Here is a 15,688-nt window from a genome sequence, read left to right on the forward strand (position 1 = left end):
CAGAGTTGATTGATGGTCGTCATTTACTCAGCGAGGAAGTTAAGTGCTCCTGTCATTTCCAGGAGTATAATTGGGACGTTTCACAGGTCAGCGATAGTGGCAGGGTTTCCCTTTTGATTAGTGTTAGACTGATAACAAAAATTACAGTTTCCCGTGATGGATGGGACCCATAGTGTCTAAATGCAGCGCTCATGCATCGCACCTAAACAAAATGAATTTGCATCTGATTATGTCTGCGGGTTATGGGAGAAGAGCGGACTAAGGGGGAAGTATGTTCCTGTTATCAGTACACAGATTGGCCCCCACCCGTACACCAGACAGGCCTCACAGAGGGGTATTGTAGCGGCAGACAGGAGATGGGAATATTCGGAGTAGCTCAATGTTATCCAGACTAAAGCGGGCTTTACACGCTACGATTTCGCTACAGCGATCTCGTTGGGGTCACGGATTTTGTGACGCACAAGCGATATCGTTGTGTGTGTGTGACTCCTAGGAGCTATTTTGGATTGTTGCAAAAACGTCCAAAATCGCTCCTCGTTGACATTGGGGTCCACTCCAAATTATCGCTGCTGTCGCGGGGGCGAAGTTGTTCCTCGTCCCTGCGGCAGCACCATACATCGCTACGTGTGACGCCGCAGGAACGAGGAACATCTCCTTACCTGCCGCCGGCCACAATGCGGAAGGACGGAGGTGGGCGGGATGTTCATCCCGCTCATCTCCGCTTTGATTGGGCGGCCGCTTAGTGACGCCGGGCGAACCGCCCCCTTAGAAAGGAGGCGGTTCGCCGGTCACAGCGTCGTCGCCGAGCAGGTAAGTACGTGTGACGGGGGTGCCGGATTTTGTGCGCGACGGGCAGCGATATGCCCGTTTCGCACAAACGATGGGGGCGGGTCACATGCTAGCGATATCGGGACCGATTTCGCAGCGTGTAAAGCCACCCTAATACTAATCCTACACGTTACTTTACCGAACAACTGTCAAAAGCGACCAGTTTGTGCCCTTCTTTTAGTCCTCCTGCTCCCCCTGAGTATTGTGCTTTTTAATTTTTGTAAATCGGCTGCACAATTCCTGAGATATGGATCTTTTTATTCAGTGGTACTTTGTATGGTTTGTACAAAGGGGTGTGGCTTGCAGTAATGATACAGAGCTGCCTAAGGATACGCCCCTGAGGATCCTGTGAGCCCACGCCTCTGAGGAGTTTGTGAGACACTCTTCCTTGAAAAACTATACAGATTAGCACTAAATAAAAAGTGGGTGACAATCATGTGGCTTCTGGCAATAGAAGGTCACAGTGTTTGTCTGTGCAGAATGCTCCTTGACTTTCTATTGTTCCTGCTGTCAGTATTCAATGGTATAGGAAGCTTTCCTGCTGGATTCATCTCTTTGCCTTTTGGACCCAGCAAGAGCTCAACTTCCACTCGGCTGCTGATCATCAGTATTCTCTTGGTGCTTAAATAGTCCCTTGGACTGGTGCTGGTGATATTTTTACACCGTGTGCAGAATTATTAGGCACATGAGTATTTTGATCACCTGATACTTTTTATACATGTCGTCCTACTCCAAGCTGTATAGGCTGAGAGCCAACTAGCAATTAAGTAAATCAGGTGATGTGCATCTCTGTAATGAGGAGGGGTGCGGTGTAATGACATCAACACCCTATATAAGGAGTGCTTAATTATTAGGCAACTTCCTTTCCTTTGGCAAAATGGGTCAGAAGAGAGATTTGACGGGCTCTGAAGAGTCCAAAATTGTGAGATGTCTTGCAGAGGGATGCAGCAGTCTTGAAACTGCCAAACCTTTGAAGCGTGATCACCAAACAATCAAGCGTTTCATGGCAAATAACAGGGTCACAAGAAACGGGTTGGGCAAAAAAGGCGCAAAATAACTGCCCATGAATTGAGGAAAGTCAAGAGTGAAGCTGCCAAGATGCCATTTGCCACCAGTTTGGCCATAATTCAGAGCTGCAACGGTACTGGAGTATCAAAAAGCACAAGGTGTGCCATACTCGGGGACATGGCCAAGGTAAGGAAGGCTGAAAAACCACCACCTCTGACCAAGAAACATAAGATAAGACGTCAAGACTGGGCCAAGAAATATCTTAAGACTGATTTTTCTCAGGTTTTATGGACTGATGAAATGAGAGTGACTCTTGATGGGCCAGAGGCTGGATCAGTAAAGGGCAGAGAGCTCCACTCCGACTCAGACGCCAGCAAGGTGGAGGTGGGCACTGGTATGGGCTGGTATCATCAAAGATGAACTTGTGGGACCTTTTCGGGTTGAGGACGGAGTGAAGCTCAACTCCCAGATCTACTGCCAGATCCTGGAAGACAACTTCTTCAAGCAGTGGTACAGGAAGAAGTCGGTATCGTTCAAGAAAAACATGATTTTCATGCAGGACAATGCTCCATCACATGCATCCAACTACTCCACAGCGTGGCTGGCCAGTAAAGGTCTAAAAGATGAAAATGAATAACGTGGCCCCCTTGTTCACCTGATCTGAACCCCATAGAGAACCTGTGGTCCCTCATAAAATGTGAGATCTACAGGGAGGGAAAACAGTCCACCTCTTGGAGCAGTGTCTGGAGGCTGTGGTGGCTGCTGCACGCAATGTTGATCATAAACAGATCAAGCAATGACAGAATCTATGGATGGTCGGCTGCTGAGTGTCATCATAAAGAAAGGGGGCTATATTGGTCACTAATTTTTTGGGGTTTTGTTTTTGCATGTCAGAAATGTTTATTTCTAAATTTTGTGCAGTTATATTGGTTTACCTGGGGAAAATAAACAAGTGAGATGGGAATAAATTTGGATTTTATTAAGTTGCCTAATAATTCTGCATAGTAATAGTTACCTGCACAAACAGATATCCTCCTAAGATAGCCAAATATAAAAAAAAAACCCACTGGAACTTCCAAAAATATTAAGCTTTGATATTTGAGTCTTTTGGGTTGATTGAGAACATAGTTGTTGATCAATAATAAAAAAATCCTCTAAAATACAACTTGCCTAATATGTCTGCACACGGTGTAGTTCATCCAAGCCTTGGTTGCAAGCAGGTGGCTTGTACTCCTCTGTGGTATTGTGAAAACTTTGCTGAACATGGAGTTGGACCTGGGTCATCTGTGGATAAGTCGTTCATACATTTTCCCCCTGTGTGTCCTCCTTGTGTCTTCTATAGTTTTTTTTTTAGTGGGGTTGACGTAGAGCTCATCCCACCTGTTCCCTATTTAGGGTCCAGCACTAGGCATACCTAGGGTCAGGTATCCGGTTCTGCACCTATGCGCTGAGCCGATCTATGGTGGTGAGGGACCCCAGGGACCAGCAGTAGGTTTGGTCAGGGGTCACCATCTTCCCTTTCTCTGGACACAGGGTGCCCCTTACCTTTCGCCGTTCACTTTGTACTTTCCCCTACCTACCATGACACACATCTCAGGAACAGTATGGCAGATTTGGGGGGAAAAAAATGAATACTCAGAGGAGCAGCATAGAAAATAAGAATATAGAAACTAGACCCTTTTGACCTGGTGACTGATTCTCTTTAACAGTGGCCAGGCCCATATATTTGGAGAGATGGAGGGCAAGGAAGACCGAATAAAGTTGTTTTGTAACAACTTATTAAGACCACAGTGAAAAAAATATCTTTACAATGCAGCCAAATATTATACTATAATATTATAAATAATATTATATTAGGACCGTTTTCCAAACTGAGATTCTTAATACACTTTTTGATCATAAAACGCTAACTAAGTCCACTGCTGTGAATCCCTAGAGCCTCTTAAGAGGACAGTACATGCCACAGGTGACAGTCATGGGGTTTCTGGCCATAGAAGGTCACAGCGTTTGGCTGTGCAGAATGCTCCCTGACTTTCCATTGTTCCTGCTGTCAGTATTCATTAGTATAGGTAGCTTTCCTGCTGGATTGTCATCCCTTCCCCTTTAGCTCTCCTTCCATCCAGCTGCTATTTATCAGTATTTTCCATGTTCTTAAATAATCCCGTCTTCCCTGGATTGGTGCTGGTGATGTTATTCAGTTCATTCAAACTCTGGTTGCAAGCAGGTGGCTTGCTCTCATTTGTAGTATCGTGGCTGAAACTTTGCAGAATTTCTACCGGAGTCATCTGTGGATCAGTAGTTTTCCTTACCGAGCGTGACAATAGATCATGAAAATTGGACTGGGCAGCACTGTATGATGACTGTTGTTGCCCAACATCATCTATGCTGCTGGGTTCTGGGTTACACCACCTCTCTGAGACGTCATGCCAGAAATTGCTACCATACAGCATCTACACCAAGGGCTGCCAGTCTGTTACCGGAAACCACACGAAAGGTTGAGTTATTGAGATTAGCTCACTTGCTGTTGGTGCCTTGTGTAAATCATTGTAGCTGCGGTGTTGTGGCCAGCATGGGCGCCGTAGGGCATCAGAGCCACTGCCTCTGCAGGTACGATAATGCAGGCCACGTCACTTTTTCATCAACAGTTAAGAACACATGCACGCTCATGTACTGAGCACCCGAGCATGGTAGTGCTCACTCATCCCCAGTTACAAGTACTGAGCACCCGAGCATGGTAGTGCCCGCTCATCACTAGTTACGAGTACTGAGCACCCGAGCATGGTAGTGCCCGCTCATCACTTGTTACCAGTACTGAGCACCCGAGCATGGTAGTGCCCGCTCATCACTAGTTACCAGTACTGAGCACCCGAGCATGGTAGTGCTCACTCATCACTAGTTACGAGTACTGAGCACCCGAGCATGGTAGTGCTCACTCATCACTAGTTACGAGTACTGAGCACCCGAGCATGGTAGTGCCCGCTCATCACTAGTTACGAGTACTGAGCACCCGAGCATGGTAGTGCCCGCTCATCACTAGTTACGAGTACTGAGCACCCGAGCATGGTAGTGCTTGCTCATCACTAGTTACGAGTACTGAGCACCCGAGCATGGTAGTGCCCGCTCATCACTAGTTACGAGTACTGAGCACCCGAGCATGGTAGTGCTCACTCATCACTAGTTACGAGTACTGAGCACCCGAGCATGGTAGTGCCCGCTCATCACTAGTTACCAGTACTGAGCACCCGAGCATGGTAGTGCCTGCTCATCACTAGTTACCAGTACTGAGCACCCGAGCTTGGTAGTGCTCACTCATCACTAGTTACGAGTACTGAGCACCCGAGCATGGTAGTGCCCGCTCATCACTAGTTACCAGTACTGAGCACCCGAGCATGGTAGTGCCCGCTCATCACTAGTTACGAGTACAGAGCACCCGAGCATGGTAGTGCCCGCTCATCACTAGTTACGAGTACTGAGCACCCGAGCATGGTAGTGCCCGCTCATCACTAGTTACCAGTACCGAGCACCCGAGCATGGTAGTGCCCGCTCATAACTAGTAAAGATCATAATAATTCTTCTTTTTTAATTTTGCCAACGTGCCGGTCTCTGGGGGTCCTCCATGGTGATGTGGGACTTGATAGTTACTTGGTATGTCACATTAAAAAAAAAATATGAAGACTGAAGATGACAATTTTGCCTTTTATTTCCCATCCCCCTCAGGTGGTAAACAGTGATGACGAGGACGACGATTTTGAAGAAGTCCCAGAGAAAGAGGGGTACGAGCCCCGCATTCCGGAGCACCTCCGCTCGGAGTACGGTGAGTTTGTGCAGCTGTGCGGAGCTCGGTGCCGCATGTAACTGCAGCAGGAGAGTAAATAAACAGCCATTATGAAGTAATGAAGAGATCATTGTGGTGGGTAATCTCTCCACTGCCGCTGCCGGGGAAGTCATTACACAGATAGGGAAGCCACCATTGGCTGCAGACAATCACACACGTTGTAGGGGGACGTATCCTCGGAGGCTGCGGGTTTATTTCATGCCGTCATGTAGCCTTGTAGTTTAAAGCCCGCCGCTGTTATGTGCTCTACAAAGGAATATTTACAAAAGGATATTTATTTGCCTCACACGTCGCTCTTGTAAGCGGCTTCCCGGGAAGCTCTCGAATTACAGTAAATCTGTTTAATTAAATCCCATTACACAGAGGCATCTGACACCTCCGTGCACTCCACAATTACACTCTATAGGAGGGTGGTATAAAAGGGCGCCGGCCGCAGACCTCGCCTGTGTAGAGGCACGCACATTAGCCATATCACACAAGACACTTCACCCTGTATAAAGATTTGCTAAGTATTTTGAGCCTAGAGAGGACTGTAAACTCTCCGCAGAAAGAGCCGGCACTGGGATCCTCGTGCCCTGCCATCATGATGTGACTACGTGTATCATACAAGATACAAGAAGTCTCCCGGGCAAATGGCGCAAGACTGGGGACACCTGGTGTAACGCCTGCCTGGATCCACAGACTCAGACGGCTGTAATGGACAGGCTGGAGGGAAACCAATTCAGCAAGCAGGACCCCCCAGAACCCTGAAACCCTTTAACCCCTATACAGGGATTTAGAATTACACAGGGCCCTGGAGATCACTACCTGTGGAAGGCTGCAGTCCGATGAGAGTAGTTGACAGGCAGGGTCAAACCAGGAATTGCAGAACAGAGACAGAATCGGTAGGCAAGGACGTAATCAGAAACAAGCAGAGGTCAAAACCGGATCGGGCAGCGAGGTATATAAACAGCAGGCAGGAGAGGTAGTCAGGAAACAAGCAGAGGTCAAAACAGGATCGAGCAGTGAGGTACAGAAAGAGCAGGCAAAAGGGTAGTCCGGAAACAAGCAGAGGTCAAAACAGGATCGAGCAGCGAGGTACAGAAAGAGCAGGCAGAAGGGTAGTCAGGAAACAAGCAAAAGTCAGAACACCAGAATCACTAAACAGAACAGGGCAGAACAGGAGCCAGAATATCCGAACTATCTCTGGCAGTGGTCAGCAGACAGGAGGGGAATTAAGAATGGTGTGGTGTCTTCCTATTGGCTGTAGCTCAATAATGGTACTTCAGCTGGAAGACACACGCCACCTACAGTCAGCCAGTGGTACTGCAGATCCCAAGGAAACCCAGCCCAGTGGATGAGCAGAGCCTGCGCCCACCGGCACCGCTAGCATCGACTCCTTTCCCATCGCCAGCACTGCCCACAGTGGGAACACTGCGTCGCCTGGTAATCGGAGTAGAAGTCGCTGGAGCGGACTCCGGTGATGACGTAACACCTGAGTGGTGTTACACCGGAGGAAGGTAAAACCCTCGGTGAGCCGTGCAGCACGAAGGGTACACAATACAACAGGGGGCGGGGTCACCTCCTAAAATATGAGTGTGAGGTAAATCCGGAGAGATGACGATAAATCATGATATTCAAGTATGTCAGGAAGCCCTCTCCTGGTGTCACCCCCCCTTTCCTTCACACAACTGGTTTAGCAACAAATCCCATGGCCATGTCCTGTGATATGGAAATGAGGTGGTGTGGGAACAATGGACACAGGATGACTCCCTGCCGTCACCCTGTAGTAGGAGCTGCTAGCTAGTTAGCAAGGCTATGGAAATAGCCAGACAGAACGACTCCAGTAAAAAATGGTTCATATCTCGCAAGCCATATTTCCGATAAATATGGCAACCATAAAAATGGTGTCTCCGCATGTGGACGATGCCGGCACCCCCTTTTTATGGGAGCAGGACATTGGGAAATGCCCCAGGCGTGATATCAGCCAATGGGGAACTGGCAGACAGGTCATGAGTCCCCTCGTTCTGTAGCTAAATTCATAACTGTCACAATGAGAGCATTGGCGTCCGCCTACGACGCTCCCAGGCAAAGTTATGGCCCATATTCCATGTTGGGATATTGTCCATAACTCAAGCCAGGGGTGGAGCAGTGCTCCCTGTGAGGTCACGAAGGTAGGAGGGGACCTGGACTTGCCCAGGTTGATAACCCTACTTCGGCCATTTTCCAGGGTACTTCTGCTCGGGGGCCTGGTTGGGAAAGACCTGTGAGGGAGTTCCTGGAAACCTGGTCTACAGCGCCCCCCTGTGGCCAGACGCAACAAGGTAACTGCTGGAACTGTGTATGCCTGTTTGTAACCCATGCTTTGATTGTAACTGTACTCTGACATATGTATATTCTGTAGATTCCCTATTGTATATATTGTAGTTCTAGTGTGCTTTAGGCTGATTAAATTATATAATTAATCTTGGGCTGTTCTGTTATCTCGATCTTGAATCCCACGTCTGTGTGTTCGGCTAATAGTTACCGTAAAGCGGTTGGTGGCAGCGAGTTGTGCCAAGGATTATTGTGGGGAGGCCAGTGAGATTCGGGGAGATTTTATATATTCCGCCCGCGGAGGTCGGGGGAATATATACCCTACTCTCACCGGGGACCCTTCAATAATCGGCATAAGTAGTATAGCGGCCTCCTTGCTTATTGTCGGGCAATTCCATAATTGGCCTGACTATAAGAGGGGCGCTAGAGAGCGCGTCACGTGCTCTGTCTGTCGGTCGGGAGGTATAAAGGAGGGGTGACCCCACTTGTTACCCCCCGATTGTGACGTACTGGTAGCCAGCGCGGGGGATTTCTGAGTGACCCCCCCGGTGGTTTGTGACATATTGGTGGCATAGCGGTGGGATCGAGATAATAGTGTGTGTGAGTGTGAGACCCATACTCCCAGACACTAAAGACTGCCTGCAGCAGCTGTGGCTGCTGGGGTCTTCAGACTAGCTCAACACTAGAGTGTCAGAGTGCAGATACTGTAAGGTGTGTGGAGGCATCAGGTGTCAGTTCTGTGTCAGTGACCAAAAGTCTGCAAGAATGGCTGATGGCACCAGGAGCAGAGCTATGCAACTGGCCAATGCTAAGGCAGGAGCCGAAGAGAGGGAGGACGGTGCTGTGGACAGCAATGAGGAGGTTGCCCACGAGTCCTCCAGGAGCTCGACGCCAGAAAACCGTTCTGCCGAGGACATTGCGCAACCTGGCACTGCTGGACAAGATGAGGAGGAGCTCACCCAAGGTTCCTCAACGAGCCAGATGCCAGCCCTCCGCTCTGAAAGGGACAGTGAATCACCAGGCTCCGCAGCGTGCCGCAGATCACCACGTGCCATTCCACCGAGCCTGGGAGGCTCGGATAGCCTTCTTCAAATGGCTATGGCCCTTCTCCAGGCTGGAGACCAGAAGGGCTACAAGGAACTCCTGGCAGAGCGCAGGGCAGAGCGGCACGCAGAGCGTGAGGCTGCGGAGCGAGAGCGGCAGGCAGCGCGTGAAGAGCGAGAGCGAGAGCGACAGGCAGACCGTGACTACCAGCTGCAGCTAGCTCCGCTCCGGCCCTCATCAGCCACATGTGACCTTCAAAACACCAAACTTCCAAAGGTCCGTGTTGAGGACTTCCCAGTGCTGGAGAAGGATGGAGACTTGGACTCTTTCCTGACTGCTTTTGAACGGACTTGCTTGCAGCACCATCTGAACAAGGACCAGTGGGCCAAATACCTGACCCCCCGTTTAAGGGGTAAGGCCCTGGATGTCCTTGGGGACTTGCCTGCTGAGGCAGATCAGGGCTACGACACCATCAAGCGGGCCCTGATCCAACAGTACAACCTCACTCCAGAGTCCTACCGCAAGAAGTTCCGGAGCCTACAGAAGGGACCAAAGGACTCCTGGGCTGACCACCGGCGGGCACTTGCCCGAGCTGCCGACCACTGGACCCAAGGCCTGCAGCTTTCCACCGGACCAGAGATCCTGGACTTGTTCATCACGGAGCAACTCTTGTGGAACTGCCCTGAGGATCTCCGCCAGTTCATCCGAGACCAGAAGCCAAAGGGGTCCACGGCTACAGCTGCCCTTGCCGATGACTACACCAACAACCGGGCCCCTGAGGCCAGGAGAGCGGCCACCAGCAGCACCTGGAGAGGGGGTAAGATGAATTCTGCGACTGCCCCACCTGCCCCTAGACTGCAGGGGGTGTCCCCCTCAACTCCCCTCTCCAGGCCCGTGGCAGAACCAAGACGGTGCCACCAGTGCAACCTACCTGGACACTTCAAGGCCATGTGCCCTCAGCGTCCCAAGGCCCCGGCTCCGTCCCCGTCCCAAGGGCCGCCCAAGGTGTATTGTGTGGGTGGGGGTGGTGGTAGGTCCCTGGACAGCTTCCAACCTGTCACCGTCGGCCGGTCTGTGACCATAGGACTGCGAGACAGCGCCTCGGAGGTGACTCTGGTGCGGCCTGAGATGGTGTCCCCCCAAGACTTGATCCCTGGAAAAACCCTCGCTGTCTCCGGGATTGGAGGCACTGACCCGGCGCTGCCTGTTGCTGACATTTATGTGGACTGGGGCGCAGGGCGGGGGGTGAGGGAGGTGGGGGTAACTGATCGGATCCCTGCAAACGTGCTACTTGGGACAGATTTGGGGCAGATAACCTCCCAGTTTGGGCCCCCCCCAAGGGCTGAACCTTCAGCCCGTACTGACATGACTCCTAACAATGTTAATGTGTTATCTATGAATGATGTAAGGGAGGAGGGAGTGACCTCTGATATTTCTGCTTGCATCGACACCATAGACACACACTCAGCTGCAGCTGTGACAGGGGAGGGGGTCAGAGAAAGGTGTGACAATGCCTCTACAAGTAACCAGCCTGTGAGCTGGGATCTGTTGCCCTCTGCAGGGATAAGCAGAGAGCAGGGTGCTGCAGGGGGAGGACCAGTGTGTGGGGTGGGGGCTACCACAGCAAATGTGGGGTCCCCAGAGATTTCACAGCGGGGTTCTGTTGCTGCAGGAGGGGAACAGGCAGGTGAGATTGGGGCCGGTCCAGGAGCGGAAGTGCTCCCAGGTAAGATCTCGGTGCATGGTTCCCCCACAACCGGGGTGTCAGGAAGCCAGGTAGGTCTGCCTGAACCGGCGACTTGGTCAGGAACGGAGGAGGAGCAGGCACGACCCACGGTCGCAGCGGCTGTGGCCGCTGTCACCCGCAGTGGGAGTGCTGGAAGCCAAGGGGCCTCCCGGAGGTCCGATAGCTCTTCCCCTTCTGACCAAGTGGCAGCCGAGTCAGGTGGAGGCCAGGACACAGGTCCCGGGGTACTGACTGAAGATGTGACAGTCTCGTCGATTCTGGCCACATCTAGTCAGGGGTTTCAGGCAGCGTTAGAAGCTGACGACAGCCTGAAAGCTCTTAAGGAGCAGGCGGCACAGCCTCCCTCGGACTCGGACCCGGAGCGAGTGGTCTGGGACCAAGGACGGCTGTACCGGGCCACGGTCCAGCAGGGTTCACCGGAGGCGTGGCCCAGGGACCGACAGTTGGTGGTACCCTATCCGTTCCGGACGGAGTTGTTGCGGATCGCACATGAGATTCCGATGGCCGGACACCTAGGGATCGCTAAGACCAAGGCCAGGTTAAACCAGCATTTCTACTGGCCAAAAATGGGGGCCGATGTGGCTGCCTACTGCCGTTCGTGTGAAACCTGTCAGAGAGTGGGGAAGGCGGGGCCACACCCCAAAGCCCCACTGGTATCTCTGCCAATCATCGATGAGCCTTTCAGGAGGGTGGCTGTGGATCTGGTCGGCCCGCTGGCCATCCCCAGCAGCTCCGGGAAACGCTTCATACTGACGGTAGTGGACTATGCCACCCGGTACCCAGAAGCAGTGGCCTTGTCGTCCATTCGGGCTGACAAGGTGGCCACCGCATTGCTGGAGATTTTCTCCCGAGTGGGTTTTCCCCAGGAAATGCTCACTGACCGGGGGACCCAATTCATGTCCCAGCTGATGGAGGCCCTCTGTAAGCAAGTCCAGGTGCGACATCTGGTGGCCAGCCCGTACCATCCACAGACTAATGGCCTGTGCGAGCGGTTCAATGGCACCTTAAAGCAGATGCTTAAGATGTTGGTCGACTCCCATGGGCGTGACTGGGAGCGGTATCTCCCACACCTGTTATTTGCTTACCGGGAGGTTCCACAGGCCTCAACAGGATTCTCACCGTTTGAGCTCCTGTACGGGCGACGTGTGCGGGGCCCCCTGGCTCTGGTGAAAGAGGCTTGGGAAGGGGATTTGGCCACCCCTGGAGTGTCGGTTATCGAGTATGTCATGCGCTTCCGGGACAAAATGCAGGCCTTGACGCAACTGGTACACGACAATATGGCTCAAGCCCAGGCCGATCAGAAGCGTTGGTACGACCAGAACGCTTGTGAGAGGACCTACCAAGTGGGTCAAAAGGTGTGGGTACTGGTCCCCGTACCACAGGACAAGCTTCAGGCAGCCTGGGAAGGCCCATACCTCGTGTACCAGCAGCTCAACCCTGTGACGTACCTGGTCACCCTGGACCCTGCCCGTGGAAGGCGGAAGCCCTTCCATGTGAACATGATGAAGGCACATCATGAGCGGGAGGCATGTGCGCTCCCCGTGTGCAACCTGCCCGAGGAGGGAGAAGCGGAAACCCTCTTGGATATGCTAGCCCAGGTTAGGGCAGGCGGATCCATTGAGGATGTGGAGGTTGGCCACCAGCTCTTGGAGGACCAACGGTCCCAGCTGTGGGCCACCCTACACCCCTTCCGGGGGTTGTTTACCAACCAGCCCGGAAGGACTGACTTGGCTGTCCATCACGTGGACACTGGGGATCATCCCCCGATCCGGCGTTCAGCATATCGGGTCTCCCTGGAGGTGCAGCAACACATGCGCCAGGAGATTGACGAGATGCTGAAGCTGGGGGTGATCCAGGCATCCAACAGCGCTTGGGCCTCGCCTGTAGTCCTCGTCCCTAAGAAGGACCGAACCACTCGGTTCTGCGTGGACTACAGGGGGCTCAATGCGGTCACGGTCGCCGATGCGTACCCAATGCCACGCTCGATGACCTGCTCGATCAGTTGGCCGGGGCTCAGTACCTGACCATCATGGATCTGAGCCGGGGATATTGGCAGATCCCCCTGACTCGCAAGGCCAGGGAACGCTCTGCCTTTATTACCCCATTTGGACTGTACGAGTCCACGGTGATGCCATTCGGGATGAGGAATGCCCCTGCCACTTTCCAGCGGATGGTCAACACCCTGCTCAAGGGACTTGAAGGGTACGCGGCCGCGTACCTGGATGACATTGCCGTCTTCAGTCCCACCTGGGAGGACCACCTAGAGCATCTAGCACAGGTGCTCAGGCGGATCCACCGGGCAGGTTTGACCATCAAGCCGGGAAAGTGTCAGCTGGCCATGAGCGAGGTCCAGTACCTCGGTCACCGGGTAGGTGGGAGAACACTGAAGCCCGAGCCTGAGAAAGTGGAAGCCATCGCATCCTGGCCCACCCCCAGGACCAAGAAGCAGGTGATGTCCTTCTTGGGGACCGCTGGGTACTATAGGAGGTTTGTTCCATGCTATAGTAGCCTGGCAAAGCCCTTGACGGACCTCACCAAGAAGAAGCTGCCCTCTGCAGTCGATTGGACAATGGACTGCGAGGCAGCCTTCCGGGCCCTAAAGGACGCCCTGTCCAGCCCGCCCGTGCTACAGGCAGCCGACTTCACGCGGCCGTTTGTAGTACAGACCGACGCCAGTGACTTCGGCCTCGGTGCGGTGCTCAGCCAGGTGGACTCTGCGAGCCAAGAGCACCCAGTCTTGTACCTGAGCCGGAAGCTGTTACCGAGGGAAGTGGCCTATTCCACAATGGAGAAGGAGTGCCTGGCCATAGTGTGGGCCCTGCAGCGTCTGCAACCCTATCTATACGGGCGCCACTTCATCGTGGAGACGGACCACAATCCCCTCAGCTGGTTGCACACCGTCTCTGGGACGAATGGGCGATTGTTGCGATGGAGCCTTGCGCTCCAGCAATACAACTTCACCATTCGCCACAAAAGGGGCCGTGACCACGGTAACGCAGACGGGCTGTCCCGACAAGGAGAGGTCGCGGACGGGCGCACGGGGGAACACCGGAGTGTGCTGCCCCCTAGCGCCCTCAAAAGGGGGGAGGTGTGAGGTAAATCCGGAGAGATGACGATAAATCATGATATTCAAGTATGTCAGGAAGCCCTCTCCTGGTGTCACCCCCCCTTTCCTTCACACAACTGGTTTAGCAACAAATCCCATGGCCATGTCCTGTGATATGGAAATGAGGTGGTGTGGGAACAATGGACACAGGATGACTCCCTGCCGTCACCCTGTAGTAGGAGCTGCTAGCTAGTTAGCAAGGCTATGGAAATAGCCAGACAGAACGACTCCAGTAAAAAATGGTTCATATCTCGCAAGCCATATTTCCGATAAATATGGCAACCATAAAAATGGTGTCTCCGCATGTGGACGATGCCGGCACCCCCTTTTTATGGGAGCAGGACATTGGGAAATGCCCCAGGCGTGATATCAGCCAATGGGGAACTGGCAGACAGGTCATGAGTCCCCTCGTTCTGTAGCTAAATTCATAACTGTCACAATGAGAGCATTGGCGTCCGCCTACGACGCTCCCAGGCAAAGTTATGGCCCATATTCCATGTTGGGATATTGTCCATAACTCAAGCCAGGGGTGGAGCAGTGCTCCCTGTGAGGTCACGAAGGTAGGAGGGGACCTGGACTTGCCCAGGTTGATAACCCTACTTCGGCCATTTTCCAGGGTACTTCTGCTCGGGGGCCTGGTTGGGAAAGACCTGTGAGGGAGTTCCTGGAAACCTGGTCTACAGCGCCCCCCTGTGGCCAGACGCAACAAGGTAACTGCTGGAACTGTGTATGCCTGTTTGTAACCCATGCTTTGATTGTAACTGTACTCTGACATATGTATATTCTGTAGATTCCCTATTGTATATATTGTAGTTCTAGTGTGCTTTAGGCTGATTAAATTATATAATTAATCTTGGGCTGTTCTGTTATCTCGATCTTGAATCCCACGTCTGTGTGTTCGGCTAATAGTTACCGTAAAGCGGTTGGTGGCAGCGAGTTGTGCCAAGGATTATTGTGGGGAGGCCAGTGAGATTCGGGGAGATTTTATATATTCCGCCCGCGGAGGTCGGGGGAATATATACCCTACTCTCACCGGGGACCCTTCAATAATCGGCATAAGTAGTATAGCGGCCTCCTTGCTTATTGTCGGGCAATTCCATAATTGGCCTGACTATAAGAGGGGCGCTAGAGAGCGCGTCACGTGCTCTGTCTGTCGGTCGGGAGGTATAAAGGAGGGGTGACCCCACTTGTTACCCCCCGATTGTGACGTACTGGTAGCCAGCGCGGGGGATTTCTGAGTGACCCCCCCGGTGGTTTGTGACAATGAGGCTCTTTCCTGTAGTCCCTAGACAGGTCCTTCCCCCGTGCGCTGCTCACGTGTCTAGGCCCTCACTTTCCCTGAACTCACCCAGAGTAATGATGGCCAGCAAGATGCTAGTCTCACCACTACAGTAAGACAATACAAAGTAGGAAAGATAAACAGGTGAGGAAAGAAAAGCACTCCTAGGTTACTTCAGAACCTACGCAGCTGCAATGGAAACTACACCTCAGCTATGCAGCAACAAGTTCCTTCCACATGGTCAGCATAGGTATGAGCTATAGCCGACATAGGGAGAAGAGAGGAGTGGATATTTATAGCAGAAGGGAGTGGCTGCAGCTGAGGTTACAACTACCTCTTAGATCACTGCAGGATAGAAATGGATCTTAACCCCTTCAGTACTTGATGGAACTAAATACGCTACAATTCAGGGTTAATGGCGAGCGGGCACTAAAGCGGATTTGCGATCCACAATACGCTGTGACCTTCTGGTCTCAATTCATCTCGAGATGTCATCAGGCCATGGCGCGCTCATGGCTCCTGACTGGAAAATAAATCAATAAGAGG

The 15,688-nt window shown here is 52.4% G+C and overlaps 1 protein-coding gene across 1 annotated transcript in view; it reads left to right on the forward strand.

Annotated features, from left to right (window-relative positions):
• UVSSA (UV stimulated scaffold protein A) overlaps positions 1 to 15,688 on the forward strand; it is a 169,120-nt gene that overhangs the window by 61,367 nt on the left and 92,065 nt on the right. Inside the window, exon 8 of the mRNA XM_075346804.1 lies at positions 5,554 to 5,650. Within this exon, the coding sequence (XP_075202919.1) occupies positions 5,554 to 5,650 (97 nt within the window). The remainder of the gene's footprint in view (positions 1 to 5,553; positions 5,651 to 15,688) is intronic.

The sequence above is a fragment of the Anomaloglossus baeobatrachus genome, chromosome 1, assembly GCF_048569485.1.
Source record: "Anomaloglossus baeobatrachus isolate aAnoBae1 chromosome 1, aAnoBae1.hap1, whole genome shotgun sequence".
NCBI lineage: Eukaryota > Metazoa > Chordata > Amphibia > Anura > Aromobatidae > Anomaloglossus > Anomaloglossus baeobatrachus.